At 46.0% G+C, this 21,476-nt stretch overlaps 1 protein-coding gene across 1 annotated transcript in view; it reads right to left on the reverse strand.

Annotated features, from left to right (window-relative positions):
- The window catches only part of LOC147019366 (uncharacterized), a 46,649-nt gene that overhangs the window by 11,843 nt on the left and 13,330 nt on the right, over positions 1-21,476 (reverse strand). Inside the window, exons 4-10 of the mRNA XM_085899821.1 lie at positions 20,421-20,618; positions 18,305-18,405; positions 18,096-18,163; positions 17,818-17,990; positions 17,533-17,692; positions 12,363-12,563; positions 5,835-5,887 (exon numbers count right to left, since the gene is read on the reverse strand). Coding sequence (XP_085755947.1) covers positions 5,835-5,887; positions 12,363-12,563; positions 17,533-17,692; positions 17,818-17,990; positions 18,096-18,163; positions 18,305-18,405; positions 20,421-20,568 — 904 coding nt within the window. The 5' untranslated portion in view covers positions 20,569-20,618. The remainder of the gene's footprint in view (positions 1-5,834; positions 5,888-12,362; positions 12,564-17,532; positions 17,693-17,817; positions 17,991-18,095; positions 18,164-18,304; positions 18,406-20,420; positions 20,619-21,476) is intronic.

The raw sequence follows: 21,476 nt of genomic DNA on the forward strand, positions 1-21,476 counted from the left end.
AGGGAGGCAGACAAACAATCGGTGTGTGGAGGAATGGGGGCCAGGAGAGGATGCATGGGGTGAACAAAATGGATACAGAATCAAATTCTCAGGAAGGAAAATTGGAAATTTGGAAGGAGGGATTGGGGTGGGGGTTAACGAGGGTAGAAAATATCATGGTTTTGAAATGGGGACGATCTGAGACGGTGGTGTACAGCTGTGTTGAAGACCTGGAGGTAAGAATGAGATTGAAGACTATGTGGCAGTTGATTCCACAGGCAGGAAAGAATAAGAAACAAATGCATGGAGGTGAGCAGTGATCCTGGATTTAGGTAGTTTCACCAGAAGGGGGTTGATGGTGGACCGTGTGTGCCTTACAGAAACCTGGGGGAGTGGGGGGGTGATGGTGGTATGCAAAGCATGAAAAGAGCAGACGGTGCAAAACCAGAAAGGAGGGGGTAGAAGACAGAGAGATCACCGACCTGTTTGTGATGGCGAAGTGACTGGCCCATAGACTCAGCTTCATCGTGGGTGATGCCAATGATCTTGAAGGCCTTGGTTTCCATGGCGTAAAGTTGAGCAATATGTGAGGCAGGGGGCCAGCCCAGAGGGGAGAGCAGTACTCCATGAATCTGCACATTAAGGCATTGTTGGTGGATAGGAGTACAGGTGTGTTAAGGCAGGACTTTGTACGATGGAGGATTGTTAAGAAGGTAGATAGGAGAGTTTGTCAGATGGTCCTTTCGGAAAGAGCGAGAGTGAAAGTGTCTATGGGCCAGTCACTTTGCCATCACAAACAGGTCGGTGATTTCTCTGTCTTCTACTCCCTCCTTTCTGTTTTTGCACCGTCTGCTCTTTTCATGCTTTGCACACCACCATCACCCCCCCCTCCCCACTCCCCCAGGTATTTGTAAGGCACACATCTCCAGAGATCTTGGTTTGCAGTGGAACAAAACAAAACCAAAACCTGAAAAAATTACAAGATCTTAGCTTATTCCACACAGAAATCCTAAAATGTCCCAGAAAATGTTATTGGCACCTTTTAGAAGTGAGAAATGATTAGATTTCAAGCAGGTGATTCTCTTTTACTTTGGAAATTAACTCACCTGTGGTGCGTTGCAGGTGCCTGCAATATAAAAATCACTCATTCAACCAGTTTGAATCGAGAAAAGGAGACATTCTGCTGTTTTGTGTCACTGTGTGCACTGCAATGAGCATGGAGAAAAGAAAGAAAAACAGGAGTGTCTGGTGGTCGTATGGCAGCTTAGCTGCTGGGGTAGCTATCATTTCTTGAAGCGCGACTGTGTCGCTGATGCAGTGCCCCTCTACCGGTACACACACTGGAACAGGTACTCATTTCGCTGACCTCGGAAGGATGACAGGCTGAGTCAACCCCCTGGTGTATTAATTCAGCAGCCGACGGGGCTTGAACTCAGGACCCGAGGACGCCAAGCCGCCACCAGGCTCAGAGGAGTGTCTGAGGATGTCAGACACAAGATTGTAGCCAAGCATGGACAATCTCAAGGCTGCATGTCGCTTGGGACAACACAATGTGCAGAGCATTGGTGCTGCCTAAGCAGTCTCCTGGGCGATTAGGCACAATCCCAGACGGGTTTCCACTGATAAAGGATACTCAAATGGCTCAATCATCCCAGCAAGCTGGTACTCATTTTGCCAACCTCAGAAGGATGACAGGCAGTCAACCCCTCCTGGTATTAATTCAACAGCCAAGCAGGATTTGAACTTAGAACCCTAGGATCCCAAGCCCACCACCCCAACCATTAAGCCAACACCAGGCATATGGACAATCTCAAGGCTACAAGTCCATCTTCAGAGATCTTGATGTTCCTGTGTCTACCATACGCCATGTTATCAGGAAGTTTAAGGCCCATGACACTGTAGCTGACCTCCCTGGACGTGGCCACAAGGGGAAAATTTGATCGAAGATTACAGCGAAGGAATGTTCGAATGGTTGAGAAAGCACCTCAATCAACTGCCAAACAAATGAAAGCTGATCTTCAGACACAAGGTACGACAGTTTCAACTCGCACCATCCATGACCAGCTCAATGAAGGGGGGTTTTATGATAGGATACCCAGGAGGACCCCACTGCTGAGAGAGAGACATAAGAAAGCCCGACTGGAGTTTGCCAAAACACACCTGAACAAGCTAAAAATCCTTCTGGGAGAATGTCCTGTGGACAGATGAGACTAAATTAGAGCTTTTTGGTGAACCACATCATCTCTACGTTTACAGAAAACAAAATGAAGCCTTCAAAGAAACGAACACCTTCCCTACAGTCAAACATGGAGGAGGTTCAGTGATGTTTTGAGGTTGCTGTGCTGCCTCTGGCACTGGGTGCCTTGAATATGTGTACGGCATCATGAAATCAGGAGATTATCAAGGATTTTGGAGCACAATGTTCAACCCAGTGTCTGAAAGCTGGGTCTCTGTCGAAGGTCATGGGTCTTGCAGCAGGACAATGACCCCAAACACACTTCAAAAAGTACCAGGAATGGTTCAAGACGAAACGATGGACTCTCCTGAATTGGCCAACAATGAGTCCAGATCTAAATCCCATTGAACACCTGTGGGGAGATCTGAAAACCAGTTGAGAGAAGGCACCCTTCAAATCTGTGAGAACTGGAGCAGTTTGTATAAGAATAGTGGGACAAACTGCCAGTAGAGAGGTGAAGGAAGCTCATTCATGGCTATAGGAAGCGCTTGACTGCAGATATTTTGGCCAAAGGCCGTGCTACCAAATATTAAATCGAGGGTGGCAATAATTTTATCAATTCCATTTGTTTTTTATTTTCCGATTTTAAAAGGATATATTAAGTTTTGAATCAAAAACAAAGGTTCTGTAATATTAACAGTGAAATAAAGAATTTGGAGACGAAATACATTTGTCAGTTTCAACTTGTTTTTAAAGAAAATTGTGAGTTATTTGAAAAAAAGTGCAAGGGTGACAATATGTTTGGCCATGACTGTTTTGCCCAATAAAATGCATACAGATTTTGGAAATCTTAATCCTTACTGGAATTCATGGACCGGTGTTTGTGTGCTTGGTTGCTTGTCGTGCTACTCCTCCTAAAGTCCTGGGCCAATTGCATCCAGACTTGCTATGTAGGATCAGCATGGCCCCAATTAATACATAGGGTGTTTTTATCTTTGTCAGTGGTCTTGGGGAAGTTAGAGGGGGGGACGCAATTTCTCCATGTAAATGTGTCTTGTGTTCTGCTGCCTCTAGGTGGGGGGGGGGGGTAATACAAGTCTCCACCATTTACAGTGCAGTATACCTGTCCCCACGTTTTCCAGTGCTGTGAGCTGTCAGTTGCCTATACACCGCACAAATAAAGGTGTGCATCAGAAAAACGTGTTGCATGTTTGGAACAAGATCACCCATCGGATGGGTACTCTGCTTGTGTGCTCGCGAAGTGAAAAGCAGGGTTAAGCATTCGGTTGCAGTTGTGCATATGTGTGGCGTATGTGCGGGCACGCGTGCCTGCATTTTTAAAATTCATTTTCTCTGCTACCATTGGTCCAATTGACACGAAATTTTGACATCGGAGTGCCTCCACTGGTAGAATTTTTCTATTCATGATTATGACGTCAGAAGTCAAGTGGTACGGACGCCATATTGGAAAAACATTTCACCTCTATATCTCTAAAACTGCTCAATGGGAAAAAAATTGAAACATGGCTCATTGTCAAGTAATCCCAATGTGGAATAAGATATGTTAATGATGATGTCATCAGTGCCTTCATTATGACATCGTAATTTGACAAGTACAACACTTGATCTGATAAGAATGAAAAAAAAATTCCTCTGCAGCTGTTATTCTGATGGACACACAATTTTCAAAATATATGAGCGGCTACTCCAGTCAAATTTTTTTTAAGGTCAATTATGACATCATAGGTCACGTGGTACAGGCGCAATCTTAGAAAAATCGAAAACAATTGCACACCTATATCTCCGAAACCGCTCCACGGGAAAAAATTGAAACATGGCTTATTGTCAAGCACTCCCCTTGGGGAATAAGATATGTTAATGATGATGTAATTGGTACCTTCATTATGACGTCATAATTTGACAAGTACAATGCTTGATCCGATCAGTATTAATTTTATTTCTCTGCAGTTCCGATTGACACGAAATTTTCACCATAGGAGTGCCTCCTCCTGTAGAATATTCTGATGATAATTATGATGTCATAGGTCACGTGTACATGTGTCATCTCGGAAAAACTTTGCACCTCGATATCTCTGAAACCACTCCATGGGAAAAAATTGAGACATTCTCAATGTCAACTACTCCCCATAGGGAATAAGATATGTTCATGATGATGTCATCAGTGCCTTCGTTATGACGTCATAATTCAACAAGTACAAGACTTATCCGATCATTATGATTTTTTTTCTCATCAACTGTAGGTCTGATGGACACGAATTTTTTTTTTTTACCATCGGAGCAGCTCCTCCTGTAGAATATTTTAATGATAATCATGATGTCATAAGTCACGTGTTTCAGGTTACAGATGCCATCTTGGAAAAACCCCCAAAAACGTTGCACCTCTATATCTCCAAAACCGTTGATGTGCAGGGTAAGTATTCTATGAATACCATCAAGTTACAAACTAGAAAAAGAAAGCCATATAAACCTCATCTTGCAGACAGATTGCAGTTTTGCGCATTTCATATAATCGGCACGCCTTTCTCCATTCTCGTAAAAGGTACATAAACAAACTTGGAATCATTGGATGGCTGTTTGTGTGACCTTTTCATTGAGTACAAACACTTGACTCAGCATCATACATTTTGGAAGCACCGATATGTTCAGAAGGAAAAGCTACCCCTTAAATTCCATGCAGATTGAAGGAAGGGTCACTTTTCAACTCTCTTGTTAGATTAACACCTTCTCTCTCATAACTTTGTCAAGATATTAAGCTTTTATGCCAAGTCCAATGTAACCATCAAGAATATCAACATTTAAGCATCAAGACTCGTTTAAAAACAAGCTCAAATGAGCTAAGATCCTCGTCCTCTTAATGATGACGTCATAAAAACGAATATGACGTCATTGTGATGCATCAGGTTTGTGATAAATAATTATCTCTGCTAATGCCCGGCTTGATTCCCGCAAACAGAATTCAAAAAGCTTGCCTAGTTTCGGAGATAATTTTTTAGGCGATTTCCATTAGCGGAGATATTTTGACGTCATAACTTTTTTCTCGGAGGAATTTCCAAAATCGGAGATGGTTACTGCCTGCGCGTGGGCTTTCTGCATATACATGGCAAGTTTCACGAAGATCCGAAGAAAACTCTGGGTTGTCAAACAAAAAAGTCAAAAAAAAGGAATGACGTCAGAGCGATGTATCATCATATGTGCGGTAAGTCATCTCTGCTAATGCCCTGTTCGATTCCCGCAAACAGAATTTCATGTGACAATCTCCATGTGTGGCAGACTATGGCTCTCTGCAAGATCAAACTCTCCTTGCAGGGTGGTAGCAGAGACGGGTCACATATTCGTCCATCATTGTTATATTTCTCCCAGAATATGTGCTGCCGTGTTGCGTTCACCCTTTCGACCTCAAAACCATCGAGAACTTTTTAAGCGCACACCACGCAAAAATCTATCGACTCATTGCAAAACATTAGCTTTATACAACTCTGCATTTCCAAGTTATCTTCTTGAATTATCAACAGCCAACTTAAGTGATCAATGTCATGATTTCCCGATGACGAAGTTTGGCGAGTTATGGAACCTTTATCGCTATGTTTTCATGAGAGATTTATTTATCAGTGCAAAGGTGAGTGAGCCATGCACAAAATCCAAATGATGTATTACTTACAAGAGGCGTTGCGTCCTTTGGATATGTTGCTGGGCATTCTGTCAGGAGCAGTGCTGAGAACAAAGGAAAGAAAACATGGGAACATGAAGTCAGGAGATTGCATCAAAAGTCATTCAAGTAGCTGCTGAATTCAAGCAGTGCTGGGAAATAATATGGGTTAGGAATTCACATCCCTGTCATATCTGATAGGACGTGTGGTATTTCATTTGAGTGATCGCTAAAACTTGCACGTTATCACACTGTGATTCGAGAAGTGTCCGTTTGTGTGTTTGTTAATTCTCTATTCATTCCCCAAACAATTAAAGCTTTCCTTTCCTGGCTCAAGTGCACCCAAGTTCTAAGTCAGAATACTGCTTGAAAAACACCCACCTGTTTATTCACTTATCTGATCTGACATTGACCTTTGTTTCCTCACAATATAACTCTGTATACAAACAGACATACATACAGGTATGTAATTTGGAGAGAGTGAGGTTGTAAAATGTCTGACGTTGGGAAAGACATGGCCAGGTGAGGAATTTTAAGTTTTGAGGCCCAATGGAGCGGCTTGGTAGACAGTCAGGATCTGTCTGGCCAATCTGTGTGAGCCATTGTAGCAAAATAGGTTGTGGAGCTTGGAAGACTGTTATATTGGGGCCACCCCATGGGCAGGACAGCCAGGAGTATGGACCTCCCACAATGACAGTGAAACTAATGACGGGGGCCACAGAAGGGAAAGGTGGTCCCGAATTGAGGTGTATCAGTAGTTTATGATAATGCATGCATACATGGGTGCACCGGGGCATGGTTAAGGGAGTCAGGTGACCCACCCATGTTCTGATGCTGTGTGCAGACGCCACCATCTTAGAGAGCCTTCATCCCTGTCTGTTGAGTACATTACACGAAGGAAAGAGGGCAGGCCAGATGCATGGTGACTGGAGCTGGAAACGCATGGAGAGTTGGAGGCTGGAGCTGAACTATAAGCCACAAATAATCTCTTGCATTACCTCGGTATGGCCGCCATCTTTTCCTTCCTGGTCTTCTACTGCATCACCTTCTTCTGACATCTTCAACTGCATCATCATCTTCTGTCTTTGACTGGATCGTTGCTGCGACACTGCCCATCCGAGCAGCACTTTGCCCGTGTGCCTGCGTATACCAGTCGCTTTGTGCCATCCACGACCTTGCTTTCCTCATTGTTCTTCGTGTAAATCAGTATTATAGGTGCCTTAGTGGGGTATATTTATTACCAGCAAATACAACCTGAAGGCAGCGTGAGGAGAGGATCCATCTGGACATGACCACCGTCCGGAAACGTGCGGAGGGGATCCATCCGGACACGACCACGTTCCGGAAACGTGCGGAGGGGATCCATCCGGACACGACCACGTTCCGGAAACGTGCGGAGGGGATCCATCCGGACACGACCATCTTCCGGATACGTGCGGAGACGACGGCGACGGAGCGCTCGGTCGGGGCGACGGAGCGCGAGAGGGGCTCGGTCGGGGCGACGGAGCGCGAGGCGCTCGGTCGGGGCGACGGAGCGCGAGAGGCGCTCGGTCGGGGCGACGGAGCGCGAGAGGCGCTCGGTCGGGGCGACGGAGCGCGAGCCCCTCGGTCGGGGCGACGGAGCGCGAGCCCCTCGGTCGGGGCGACGGAGCGCGAGCCCCTCGGTCGGGGCGACGGAGCGCGAGGCCCTCGGTCGGGGCGACGGAGCGCGAGCCCCTCGGTCGGGGCGACGGAGCGCGAGCCCCTCGGTCGGGGCGACGGAGCGCGAGCCCCTCGGTCGGGGCGACGGAGCGCGAGCCCCTCGGTCGGGGCGACGGAGCGCGAGCCCCTCGGTCGGGGCGACGGAGCGCGAGCCACTCGGTCGGGGCGACGGAGCGCGAGCCACTCGGTCGGGGCGACGGAGGGCGAGCCACTCGGTCGGGGCGACGGAGCGCGAGCCACTCGGTCGGGGCGACGGAGCGCGAGCCACTCGGTCGGGGCGACGGAGCGCGAGCCACTCGGTCGGGGCGACGGAGCGCGAGCCACTCGGTCGGGGCGACGGAGCGCGAGCCACTCGGTCGGGGCGACGGAGCGCGAGCCACTCGGTCGGGGCGACGGAGCGCGAGCCACTCGGTCGGGGCGACGGAGCGCGAGCCACTCGGTCGGGGCGACGGAGCGCGAGCCACTCGGTCGGGGCGACGGAGCGCGAGCCACTCGGTCGGGGCGACGGAGCGCGAGCCACTCGGTCGGGGCGACGGAGCGCGAGCCACTCGGTCGGGGCGACGGAGCGCGAGCCACTCGGTCGGGGCGACGGAGCGCGAGCCACTCGGTCGGGCGACGGAGCGCGAGCCACTCGGTCGGGGCGACGGAGCGCGAGCCACTCGGTCGGGGCGACGGAGCGCGAGCCACTCGGTCGGGGCGACGGAGCGCGAGCCACTCGGTCGGGGCGACGGAGCGCGAGCCACTCGGTCGGGGCGACGGAGCGCGAGCCACTCGGTCGGGGCGACGGAGCGCGAGCCACTCGGTCGGGGCGACGGAGCGCGAGCCACTCGGTCGGGCGACGGAGCGCGAGCCACTCGGTCGGGGCGACGGAGCGCGAGCCACTCGGTCGGGGCGACGGAGCGCGAGCCACTCGGTCGGGGCGACGGAGCGCGAGCCACTCGGTCGGGGCGACGGAGCGCGAGCCACTCGGTCGGGGCGACGGAGCGCGAGCCACTCGGTCGGGGCGACGGGGCGCGAGCCACTCGGTCGGGGCGACGGGGCGCGAGCCACTCGGTCGGGGCGACGGGGCGCGAGCCACTCGGTCGGGGCGACGGGGCGCGAGCCACTCGGTCGGGGCGACGGGGCGCGAGCCACTCGGTCGGGGCGACGGAGCGCGAGCCACTCGGTCGGGGCGACGGAGCGCGAGCCACTCGGTCGGGGCGACGGAGCGCGAGCCACTCGGTCGGGGCGACGGAGCGCGAGCCACTCGGTCGGGGCGACGGAGCGCGAGCCACTCGGTCGGGGCGACGGAGCGCGAGCCACTCGGTCGGGGCGACGGAGCGCGAGCCACTCGGTCGGGCGACGGAGCGCGAGCCACTCGGTCGGGGCGACGGAGCGCGAGCCACTCGGTCGGGGCGACGGAGCGCGAGCCACTCGGTCGGGGCGACGGAGCGCGAGCCACTCGGTCGGGGCGACGGAGCGCGAGCCACTCGGTCGGGGCGACGGAGCGCGAGCCACTCGGTCGGGGCGACGGAGCGTGAGCCATTCACTCGGGATGTGAGCGATTCGCTCATAATGATGTAGCGCAGTACTGCTGTCGACTGTAGGGTGTTCGGTAAGTGGTTTAAGCACTCAAGCAAGCACTCCAATTAAATGGTTGATGAGGAACAGCTGGCTAGGCTGCATACCATGAAGGATCCTTTTAACTTTAAAGCTGGTCTTCAGGCAGTAGTTAAAAAAATTAAATTAATTTGATCAAAGAATGACTTTATTCACTAAGGAGTTGCTGTTTAACATAGAACAGTCCTGGAGACATTGCAACGTTTAATCACCCACAAAATAAGGTTTGCAGATAATCTGCCAAGTTGCCTGCTAATTTGTGCACGCGTCACGTGGTGCATCAGTTCGCGGTCCGCGCAAACATTATAACTTTATTTTGAAACGACCGTTTTTCACCGCATTTGCTTTGATTCCCTGTAGAGCACCCCTCAAAACCTCCGAAAATATAGACACAGATCTGACAGACACAGTGGATAAGCAGTCCCTCTGTGGGACAAGAGGTGAGGAGGTCTGCCAGTGAATGCATTGAATCATATAGCTCAACGAAGCTGGTTAATTTTGGCACGTTCCTAAATCTTTTGTTCACGCAATATACAGTAATTCTGCAAACAGTAAAAAAAAAGATTGACTGATGGTTTGGAAAATTCACATTTTCTTGTGTGTGCATGGATAAGAAGGGACCATCGCCTTACTTGCTTAAAGGAAATAGGTAGATAGGTTTAGTTATAAGACTCGTTATTTCTTTAAATTATCAGATTTCACAACAGATTTCGACACATATTTCGTTCTGACGATATCCGATCCTCAAAACCGAAATAATATTTTGATGATATACTTTAATTAGCCTGTGAGGGTAGATCGTGGAAAATTGCGTTGTATCATGCATGAAAACACTCCAAGCTTCATATTTGAAAGCGGTAGCACTTACAAAAGCAATGCTTTTTGCGATTCATAGTGATGTTGAACAGGCATTCGATAATATGAGTGAGGAAAGCGAAATAAACAACTTTATCATTAAGAAGTCATTGTGGCCTGTTCCAAGTCAAGGCATGTTTGAGTAGGCCAAAAAAAACATGGCGGCTTCAGGCCCCAGTGAGGTGACCTCGGATACACCTTCAGACCTCATCGAGAACGGTGACAAAGGATGCACCTGATGAAGGATTTAATTAAATAAGCCCGTTAATTATCTTCAAAAAGGGTGTTTTAATTAACCCAAACACAATTTTCAGTCAGGCACTTCCTTGGAGTTTTCTTTGTCTGCATGCAAAGTTTCAGGCTGCTAGGTTACATGGTTTTGGAGTTATGCCACGCGCGTGCGCGCGTGCACACACACACACACACACACACACACACACACACACACACACACACACACACACACACACACACACACACACACACACACACACACCTTCAGTATAGATGAGGGCTAAGTGCCAAGTTTCAATTTTTAATTCAATTTAATATTGAATTTTTAATTCAATAAATTTAATTTCAATAATTTAATTCAAGTGCATGTGTGTAGGTATGTATGTATGTTCCCGAAATACAGCCAAAACGGTACACGATAGCGCAAATTTTTTCGTGCCACCTTACCATTCGCCTGCGGTGTGCATTATCAAGTTTTGTTCAAATCGGGCAACAAAAATTATTAAAAAATCAATTCCCCATTGTCAAGTATTCTTCGGGAGAATTTGGTCATAAAAATCTTTTTGGTCATAAAAATGTTGTGTTCAAGCTGAACTCTGAATAACCACTGCCAGAAGGCTTTGAGTGATCATCTTCTCTAACCCAACAAAAGCTGGTCTCAGCAGTATCTTGTTTTGAGAATTACCAGATATCTTCCTCTAATGTCACCCTCCCAATTTTTGCTTTGTTTTAAAAGAACTCAAGATCCATGTGTTTTTGGGAAAGAGGATCAAGCATGTTGCTTGCTATTGTGTTACTTAATTGTCTCTTTCCTCCATCATGATGCTTATATTATTAATAAATAATTCAAACTCTTCGAGAGGAATTTAATTCTTCGACAATGGGGTAAAACAAAAATTTAGTCTTGGAGGATTATGGTGGGAGGGACAGATTTCTCTCCATGTAAATGTGTATCGTATTACGCCAATTGGTGAAAGCCGGTATTACAAGTGAAAGTTATAAGAGTGGGGGAATTATCGTGTACATAATTCTCGGAGAATGAGCCTGTCCATAAGGATTGGTTCTTTGCTACTTATATATAAACAAGTACGTGCCCGTACGTGCGTGGCCGTACGTGGAAAAAAAAATTGAAACCGCGAGACAGAAACAAACACACAGGCCGTTCCTTCGCTCTCGGAAACGACGACTGGATTGGGGCATTGTGTTTATCTGTAAATGCGCATAAGAAATCGAGAAATTATTAGAATACATTAAGTCATCACTATCCGGAAGTGGTGCGTGCCCGTACAGAATGTTCACATGCATTCCACGAATTATCGCTTGCATTGAAGTAACAACTGCTGTGATACTTACACACACAGAGGTAAATAAAATCAAAATTTAAATCAAGTTTACCTCCCTGTCTTTGCTTGCCATGACATTCGCTGCCATTGGCCATTGCCACTCATACGCCACAGTAACTAAGACAACAATCCCCATCGTAACCGGCGCGGCACGTGACGTCATCGTTGGCTGGTAACCGGCACGGCACGTGACGTCATCGCACGGCTGGCCGCACACCCGCCTACGTAGCCACGCCTACACAGCAATGTGTCCTGTGCTTGGTAACTAAATGGCGCATCGGCCACGCCTACGCAGCAACGTGTCCTGTCATTGGTTGGTAAATAAATGGCCATAACTTGGGAAGCACTTGTCCGTATTAATATCAAACCTTGAAAAGGCACATCCTCAGGTCGCCAGCAATATAGCCGGCAAGTTTCAATAAGATCGGACCAATGGTTGTCGAGAAACAGCGGTCACACACACACACACACACACACACACACACACACACACACACACACACACACACACACACACACACACACACACACACACACACACACACACACACACACACACACTGTTGTAATTATAGATAGATTATTATTCTATCAAATATGCATCTTGTTTTCTTCTCAAAGAAGAACATTTTTTTTCAAGGTAGTACTATAATATAATCCATTGTGACGTCACCATTACTTCATCAATCGGGTGTCACTCATCTATGGGTGGGCCAGGAAATAATTAATGTTCTTCAAAAAAAAAAAAATCCAAATGCCTTGCAATTATTACCATGAGTCTGCGCACATATATTACATCACAGCACACCTGTCGCTCTCAGTGAGAATGTTCATGAAACCTTTATGAGAACGGCGCTTGATGCAATAGACAATCAGGCCCAACAACAAGGCCAGTCCCAAAATGCCTGCAAGTGTGCCGAAAAGGATTTTGAAGAAGGCGTCAGTGAGAATTGTTGATTCCTGGCAGCGATCTCCTGTGGACTGGTACATGCTGCTGCTCTGACCACAGCTGGGGAAAAAAAAAAATTCTGATCAATATCCAATTTACTTACAAATGCATATACTGTATGTGCAAAAAAAAGGGGGAATGCAACATTTTTGTGTATATTAAATCACGGGCTTGCATTAAAACAAGGCCCTACTAGTATCGCTAAATCGCTGAAACCGCACCAAGGAAAAAATTTAAACTTGGCACATAGCAAGTACTCGTCATGGGGAATGAGTGCGATTTTTTCTTGTGACGTCAAAGGTGCCTGCGTTGTGACGTCATAATTGCATATGTCGAATGTCACATCCGATCAGTATGAAAATTTTTGATGGTCATCGAGGGATAAAATGGTCCACAAAACAGTTTTTGATGACGTCATAAGTCACGTGATTCGGCAGTCATATTGTGTGTTTGTGTTTTTTTTAACCTTCAAATATCTTCTCTGAAATGGCTGAACCAGTCATCACTGCCAGCATTGATAAAGTGCCAGCTCTAATTATGTTTCTTATTTATTACGTAACACACCAGTGCACAAACGCCACACAAAATACACCACACAACGCACAACACAAAACAAGTCCTGGCGAGGGTCTGCAATCTCTGATTGCTCTTTTTCTTGTTTGTTACTTGTTAAGATTGAAGATTATTGAAAGCATATTGGTTGATTCCATCCGTTTTTCTGTCTATTTGTTTGTTACTTGTGAAAAATCGAGGATTTTTAAAGTATATTGGTTGGTCACGTGTGTTATTCTGCTGGTTGTAACTTGTTTTTTTTTCTTTTCGCTTTCCTGACAGTCCTTTGGAAGAGACAGAGTGAGAGTGAGATTTGTCAACATTAAAAGATATAATCCACATGTTGGACCAGCTTGTGATGATCTCCAGAGAGTGAAGAGGCTGTTGCTTGTTGACCTGAGGGATGACAGATGGTACGGCAGAGGGTGGAGTCATCAGCAAAGAGATAAAGAGGATTTTCCAGAGAGTCGGAGATATCATTGATGAAAACCAGAAAAAGAACAGGGCCCAGAACTCTACCTTGAGGAACTCCAGCCTGGACAGGAAGGGGGGGATGAAAGAACTCCATTTAGGGCTACACGTTGACTGCGACAGGAGAGGAAGTCTGCGAGCCATGAATAGAGATGGCCTGGGATACCAAAGGAAGAGAATTTGGTGAGCAGAGCAGGGTGCCAGACCATATTGAAAGCATGTGATATGTTGAGGGAGATGGCTCTGATATCATGTCTTGCATTGAGGACCTCCATCCATTGTTGGGAGAGCAGGAGCAGCAAGTGCAGGGTAGAGTGACCTGTCTGAAACCAAAATGATGTTCAGAAATCAAGCCATTGGAGAAGAGGAAGGATTTAATGTCGGAAGTGATGATGAATTCCATAACCTTGCCGATTGGGAGAAGGCCGATTGGTCTGTATTTGCAGGGATCTCTTTTCGCACTTTTTATGCAGAGCGGTAATGTTTGTCGATTTCCAAGCAGAAAGAAGATGATCTTGAGCAAATGAGAGGGTGAATAGAACAGAGAGAGAGAGGGTAAGAAAGAGCAGGATAACATGTTTATTGGACATGTGGGCTGATGCCATCTGGACCGGTTTCAGAATCTGAGTCGAGGTTTGACAGCAAGGTCTCCACCTTGTTGGGAGAAAAGGACACAGAGTCTAGGAAAAGTTGGGTGTGATTGGGTAAGGTGGGTACAGAAAGCGATGGGTTTGGGACACAAAATTTTGAAGCAAACACCGAGTTTCGGCATTCAGCCTTTTCACGTGCATTGTCAGCTGTGCGGCCATTTGAGGCACGGGAGGGATGCAGGGGGAACATGTACCAGAAACAGACTTAACTTGACACCACCAGGATTTGGAGGAGGGAGACAGGTTTGAGAGTTCAGACTTGAGATTAGAAAGATGTTGTTTCCTGGCTTTCCTGAGGGTAGACACACACTTGTTCCGAGGTTTGTGGAAGAACTGAGATTGCCTTCAGTTGGATTTACCTTCCATAAGGTGAAAGCAAATTTTTTCAGGACAACTGCCTCACCACAAGCTTCAGTGTGGGAGGAAAGGTGTGACAAATGAAAACAAGATGGGATCAATCTGTGCATGAGAGAGAGCAGATTTCCTTGAAAGAATTCCCAGGATGAGTTGATGTCTGTGAAAGTCGAGATGGGAGACCAGTCTAGAAGTATGATACCTGTATGAAATACCTGCCAGTCAGCCTGAGTGAAATGCCAGACTCGACGGCACTGAGGTGGTTCTGTAATGGCAACCAGACAGATGTCTACTTTGGCAAGCATGTGGTCAGGTGAACTGATTGGAGCAGAGAAAGAACAGATAGTTTCAGGAAAATTGGTCACGATCAGATCCAGAAGAGATGGAGTACCATTGGTTGAGATCTGGGGTGGGAAGTTCACAGATTGTGTCAGTTCCAATGAGTCACAGATGTCTTTTGCTGAAGTACCAAGGCAGGTGAGGGATGTACCCACTCCCAGCCAACTGGCATGATGACAGTTGAAGTCACCACATATGAGGAAGAGAGAGTTGGGATGAGAAGATAGAAGTTGGTCCATGTTCTCAGAGAGCGAGATGTAAATGGAGTCATCACTGTTTGGTTGATGGTATAACACACATATAAACATGAGGTCGGAGTGGAGGGGAAACCGTAGCCAGAGGTATTCCTAGGGGTGTGGGGGAGGGAGGGCAGTGCATGGAGAGTGAGGAATAGAGTCTTTGATGAAGAGAGCAACTCCGCTGTCAGGACGACGGGGCTCAGGTCTGTGATACCGGAGGAGGGAGTAACTACGGAGTCAGAAATGTATCGAAGGAGGAAAGTTTCTGTTAAGCAGACTATGTCTGGTTTGTTAGTGGCAACCTGCATGGAAAGATCTGTCAGGTTAGAGCGAAGGCCCCAGATGTTTGAGGTCTGCACTGTTAAGAAAGAGGGAGAGGTTGAGGCTTTGGGTGCAGAGGAGGAGAGGGTAAGGGTAGGATGAGGAAGGAGGGCGTTGGTGAGAGGTAGGGAGAGTTGTTGACAGTGTGGGGTATTGCAGAAGAGCTAGGGGAGAGGGCCGGATGAGGAAGCGAGAAGTGTCGGTGGTGATGGGTTGTGGCACAGTGGGGAGTAGTATGCGAGGTGTCAGAGGGCAGTTGAAGATTGGAAGAGGTGGAGTGATGAAATGGAAGAGAGAGGGTGGGGGAATGAGGCACCTTGTGTATGTGAGGGGTGGAGACTTTGGGAAGGGGGTGTGAGGGGGAAGTTTGGATGGAGAAGGTTGAGAGGGGAGAGTTGAGGGAGAAGGGTGAGAGTTGAGGAAGAAGGGTGAGGAGGGAGTTTTTGAGAAAGGTGATGTAAGCTTGGAGGGGGAAAAGTGTGAATGTTGCTTTAAGAGGGAGGGGTGAGAGGAGAGCTTTGAGAGGGAGGGGAGATGATGAGAGCAGGCACAGCCAAGGTGAAGGAGTTTGATGGGAGTGGTGGGGAGAGGGGAGGGATGAGACTTCTTAGTGGTATGGTGAAGAAGGTAGCAGGCATGGGGAGGTACAAGATTTGAGGGTTTGGGAAGTGTGGGAGGAGCATGTTTGAGATGTTGAGGAGTGTAATTAATGAGAGAGTGAGATATCTGTTAGGTCAGGATGGAGCCCACAGATGTTAGAACAGCACACAGTTTGGGACACCAGAGGAGGAGCTGATAGTGAAGCACAAGACAGTTTAGAGGTGCCAAGAGCAGAGGTAGGATGAGGAGCAAGATGAGAGGGGTAAGGAGAGGGTATAACAGGTGAGGAGTCAGGAGGAGGTAGATTTAAGGAGGTGGGGTGAATTGTCACTGAAGTTGAAAAAAAAAGGATGATTGATGGAACATGAGCATGCATTGCAAACTGGGATTTAAATTTTTTTAAGTCAGAGATGAAATTAAAGACATCACGTGAGGGATGCAATAATGGAGAATTAAACGAATGGCGAAAAGGAACGTTGGAACAGTGGGACGTTTTAGACATGGGATGGAGGAAAGGTCAAATTGAAAACAGTCTTTTGCAGAAGAAGAAAAAGAGTAGTGAATTATGAAACAGCACAGAGAACCACACGTGTGAAAGAGGAAGTTGAAACATTTTAAGAGATCATTTTTTTATTTATATTTTTTCTTGATAAAGATTGGGTAAGATTAGGAAAAGGAGACATTGAAGGAAAAATCGTGAAGGTGTATGGTGAATGTGGATCAGCAAAAGGAGAAGATTATTGGCATCTCCCACAATGCAGCTGAGTGTACGGGTCTAACACTTTGCCATCGCAGACAGGTCGGTGGTTTCTCTGCCTTTTATCACCTCCTTTCTGATCTTGCACCCTCTCCTCTTCCCCCCCCCCCCGCCCCAACCGCACTTCACCCACCCAATTTTCTGGAATGCGCACACAGTCCACCATCAACCATCTTCTGATGAAACTACCGAAATCCAGAATCACTGCTCACCACCACTCGTTTGTTCCTCTTCTGTCGACCTGTGGAAGAAACTTCTACATTTTCTTCAATCTCATTCTGCTCCCTCCAGGTCTTCAAGACAGTTTTCCCCACCATTTCAGATCATCCCTATCCAAAGCCATGATCTTTTCTACACCCATTAAACCACCCCTCTCCCTCGCCAAATTTGCTTCTGCACCCATCTTATCCACCCCATGCATTCCCACGTATCCCCTGTTGTCCGTCTCCGTTTATTTTGTCCCTCGGCCCTACTGTTGTCATTTCCCCCTTCTCTTTCTGCTGTTCCTTTTGTTATGTTGCATCCTGATTCGTTCTGGGTTCTCGCTCTCCCAAGAGCATTGACTCTGTATGAAAAGAACAGGATAAGGTTGTGGAGGCGACAGCAACAACATATGGTAATATTTATTGCAAGATTAAAAATGAGAAAGGAAACAGGTCTTCAAAGAGAATTTAGAGATAGACAAAGTAAAAAAAGATATAAAGTAGAGAAACTGTGGAGAACTATTAAAAAAAAAATGAACGTACCTGCATTTTGGCCCAGTTGGAGTGTGTGAACAGTTTCCACTATTGCAATAGTTGCGATTGCTTTCGCATGGAGAGATGCAGTAAATTGCTGTGCCATTTGTCTGAATATCATATCCTGTGTAGGTCGTGTCACATTTAAAGAAGTCATTCAACTTCGTTGCTGAAAGAGTGTGGCAAGAAGAAAAAAAGGTATTTGTTTGCAGATCTCTGCGAGCATGCATCTGTGCAGTTTGTCCAGACACTCAGCAATTATAAAAACCTCCAGTGATATGTGGAGCAACTCACCATTTATCTGTTGAATTTCAACTAATTGCTCCACGTTTTTAGTGTTGCGTTGGGGACTCATAAATTTTTCTTCAATTGCTTTTTTCATTGTACCATTGTATATTTCATCAATGTTGTTGGTGGTGTAATTGTAAAAAGCTTTGAAAGAAACCTTGGGTTGACCATTGCTGTCACTATACACAAAAAGCAGAATAAATATTAATTTCTAAATATAGCAAGGGTACATTTCACAATATTTACCACTGATACATTAAGAAAGTGATGAAGTAATTACTCACCTAAATGTAGGTTCGTTCATAGCAAAAAAGTCATCAAATTTGCACACAGTAGATAATTTATCTTGTATCTGAAAATGCAATGTGGGAATATAATTATTAATAATTAATTTTTTTTGCAAGTTTTTATTAAAATCACAGAAGGTGAAGTCAATTCACATGTTTAAACCACAACTAATCGGATGAGAGCAGGATCAGCAGTGAAATCTTACCTTTTTCTCAAGTAATATTTGATCATTCTGTGTTACAGGATACACTTCGTTGGTGAATATTATGCTCATTGCAAATCCCACTTTTGGAGGATTTGTTATCCCTAAATAAGAGACATCAAAAACACCAGAGGATCCTTGGCATCAATCATTGATACATACAATTATTCATGCGAGATACATAATTCCCAATGAATGAACTTATTTCCGATGATAGCACAATGATGACGTATTGAGAACATTTGCAGATTTCTCAAGTCTCACTGGTCAACATAGATTTCTCATCCAACCATCTATATATTACTAAAATTCTCATCATATATATATATATATATATATATATATATATATATATATATATATATATATATATATATATATATGCATGTGTGTAGGTATGCATGCATGTTCCCGAAATACAGCCAAAACAGTACACAATAGCGCAAAAATTTTAGGGCCACCTTACTCACTATTCGCTTGTGGTGTGCAGTACCAAGGTTCATTCAAATCGGGAAACGAAAAAAATGATTAAAAAAAATCAATTCCCGATTCAGTCAAGTACTCTTCGGGAGAATTTGATCAATGCAAACAACCTCAGAAGTATAGTTCGCTGGAGCTATCTTTTTTTTTTCCTTGAAATGATTTGTTTTTCATCAACCGCTGTCACAACGGGAACCAAACTGGTTAACGGGTCGTCTAGTATGAATTAAATTTCACACAAAAACTTTGCCCAGAAAAGGACAAATTAACATCACCAGAAACGAATAGCTTTCTCAGAGAATAACAAGACATACTTTCATTAACTACTAAAGCTATCACATGTAGCCTGTGGCTGCTGGTTGCCTCATCTTCTGGTGGTGCAGCTGTGCCACAGATGCGGTGCCCTCTATCAACAGTACACTCATTTCGCTGACCTCGGAAGGATGACAAGTTGAGTCGACCCCACCCAGTGTTATGCAAGCAGATAATTGGGGCTCAAACTCAGGACCTTAAGATCGTAAGCCAGCCCCATTAACGATTAAGTCAACACCAGGCTTATTAACTGATAATGCAAAAATGATACTTGCAAAAAAATTATACTTGGAATTATTGCAAATGACCCAAATCCATTCTGGAATTTATCTTGTAGATATTCCATAAAACTTGTTTTGGAGAAATTATACTACCTTCATTACAAATTGTGAGTTAAATGCTCCATACTGTATGAAGTGGTGTTGATAACAGATGGTGTTTTGTTTCACAACTCCACATAAATCAAATTGGACATACTATGGAACAAATAAAATAGACATAAAATATCCTAGCCTCCATTGTTTTAGTAGTTTTGCTGTGTGGAGTGAAAGGGCGAGCCCATATTATATTTATGTAAAACTACAATGCCCACCAGTCGGCCATATTTGAACAGATCGCAAAATAAAGTGAGCAGCACGTGTATGCCATCGTGTACCATGCTTGTACCAAATTTGAACAAAATTGGACAATGCATGTCTGTGAAATGGTTGGGAACACATTTAAGTAACAAAATGGCTGCCAGTCGACCATCTTGGATCTGATCTCGAAAAAAAAATTACGTCCTTATGTGTGCCATTCATTCCTTATCTGTGTGCAAAGTTTGAACAAAATCATTAAATGCATATCTGAGGAATGGTTGAGGACGTGTTTGACACCGGGTTAAAAAAAAATGGCCGCCAGACAGCCATCTTTGATCGTATCGCGAAACAAAATTGTGTGCATATGTATACCATCATATGTTGTCTTTGTAACACACACACGAATAAAATAGGTCCATAATGTCCGAAATATTGTTGCAGACGCATGCACGCACATACAAGAGAATCGAGACCAAATCCATAAGCCCCCGTTTCGGACTGAGTCCATCAGGAGCTCATAATATCCGCAACAAACCATCCCCTCACCACTCCACCTTTCCATCACAACCCTTCCTTTAGTCTCAATCTTGCACTTTGCTTGCCACTCCCAAAATCCTGTGTGTGTGTGTGTGTGTGTGTGTGTGTGTGTGTGTGTGTGTGTGTGTGTGTGTGTGTGTGTATGCACGCGTGGGTGCATGTGTGTTGTGTGTGTGTGAGAACACATATTCATGATCATTGCATGACATTACCTTGCTTGAAGGCAACCTTTACACGTACAGCTCCAAGTTCGCAATCCTGTCCCTCATAAATTGCAAGGCAATCACACCTGTATTGACATTCAGGGCTGTTCTCACTTTCAATACCGACACAGGCACCACCATGATGGCAGGGATTCATATCACATTGCTCTTTGTGGCATTTTTCAATTTTGCAGCAAGTGCCATTGCCTGTGGATGGGAAGTGACAAATGGAAAAAGACAGACAACATGGAACTGCTCTCTATATTATACTATCAAGGGTACATGGCATTTCCGGACAACACCGGGTTCCTCCTCTCACCGCACCCTCTCCTCCTACCACCCAAGTCCCTCCGGACTCCTACCCCACCCCTTCCTCCTCCCACCCCACCTCTTCCCCTGCCTCCTCCCACCCCGCCCCTTCCTCCTCCCACACCCACCCATTCCCCATACCACACTCCCTCCTGACTCCCACCCCACCCATTCCCCTCCCTCTGTCAGTTACCAAATGCAGTTGCTTGTGTTCAGATTCAAGTTTCTCCTGACTAATTAATTACGGACGCAGGTATTTCACAACCAAGCCGATTCTAATGTTTATTTACTTCACATAATACAGTATGTGAATTTAAAAGCATAGGGGCAATACCCCTGGGCACTCCCCTGGTAGCGGCTGGATAAGATAACCAGGGATCCACTGGGAGGCATGGCTGACCCACAAAATATGTAACGGAGAAGCAAGTAAATACCTCTGGATTCATTTTTTAATGCCGTGAACAAACGTTGGTACATCACGGATGATAAAGGTTGTGGTCAAGTTTCATCTAAATTGTGTTTGTGGGTTTGGAGAAGAAAGCAAATGCATATTTTGGGGGGCAACCCAATCTCCCCCCCCCCAAGAATTCCTTTGACCTCGATTTTTTTTAATGCCGCGGAAAAACTTTGGAACATCACACGTGATAAAAGTTGTCATCAAGTTTCAGAGCAATTGTGTGCGTAGTTTCGGAGAAGAAAGCAAATAAATATTTTGGGGGGGGGGGGCAACCCTCCCTTAGATCTCCTTAAACCCCA

Source organism: Eptatretus burgeri, chromosome 10 (assembly GCF_056783735.1).
Source record: "Eptatretus burgeri isolate ZD-2024b chromosome 10, Ebu_testis_v1, whole genome shotgun sequence".
Lineage (NCBI taxonomy): Eukaryota > Metazoa > Chordata > Myxini > Myxiniformes > Myxinidae > Eptatretus > Eptatretus burgeri.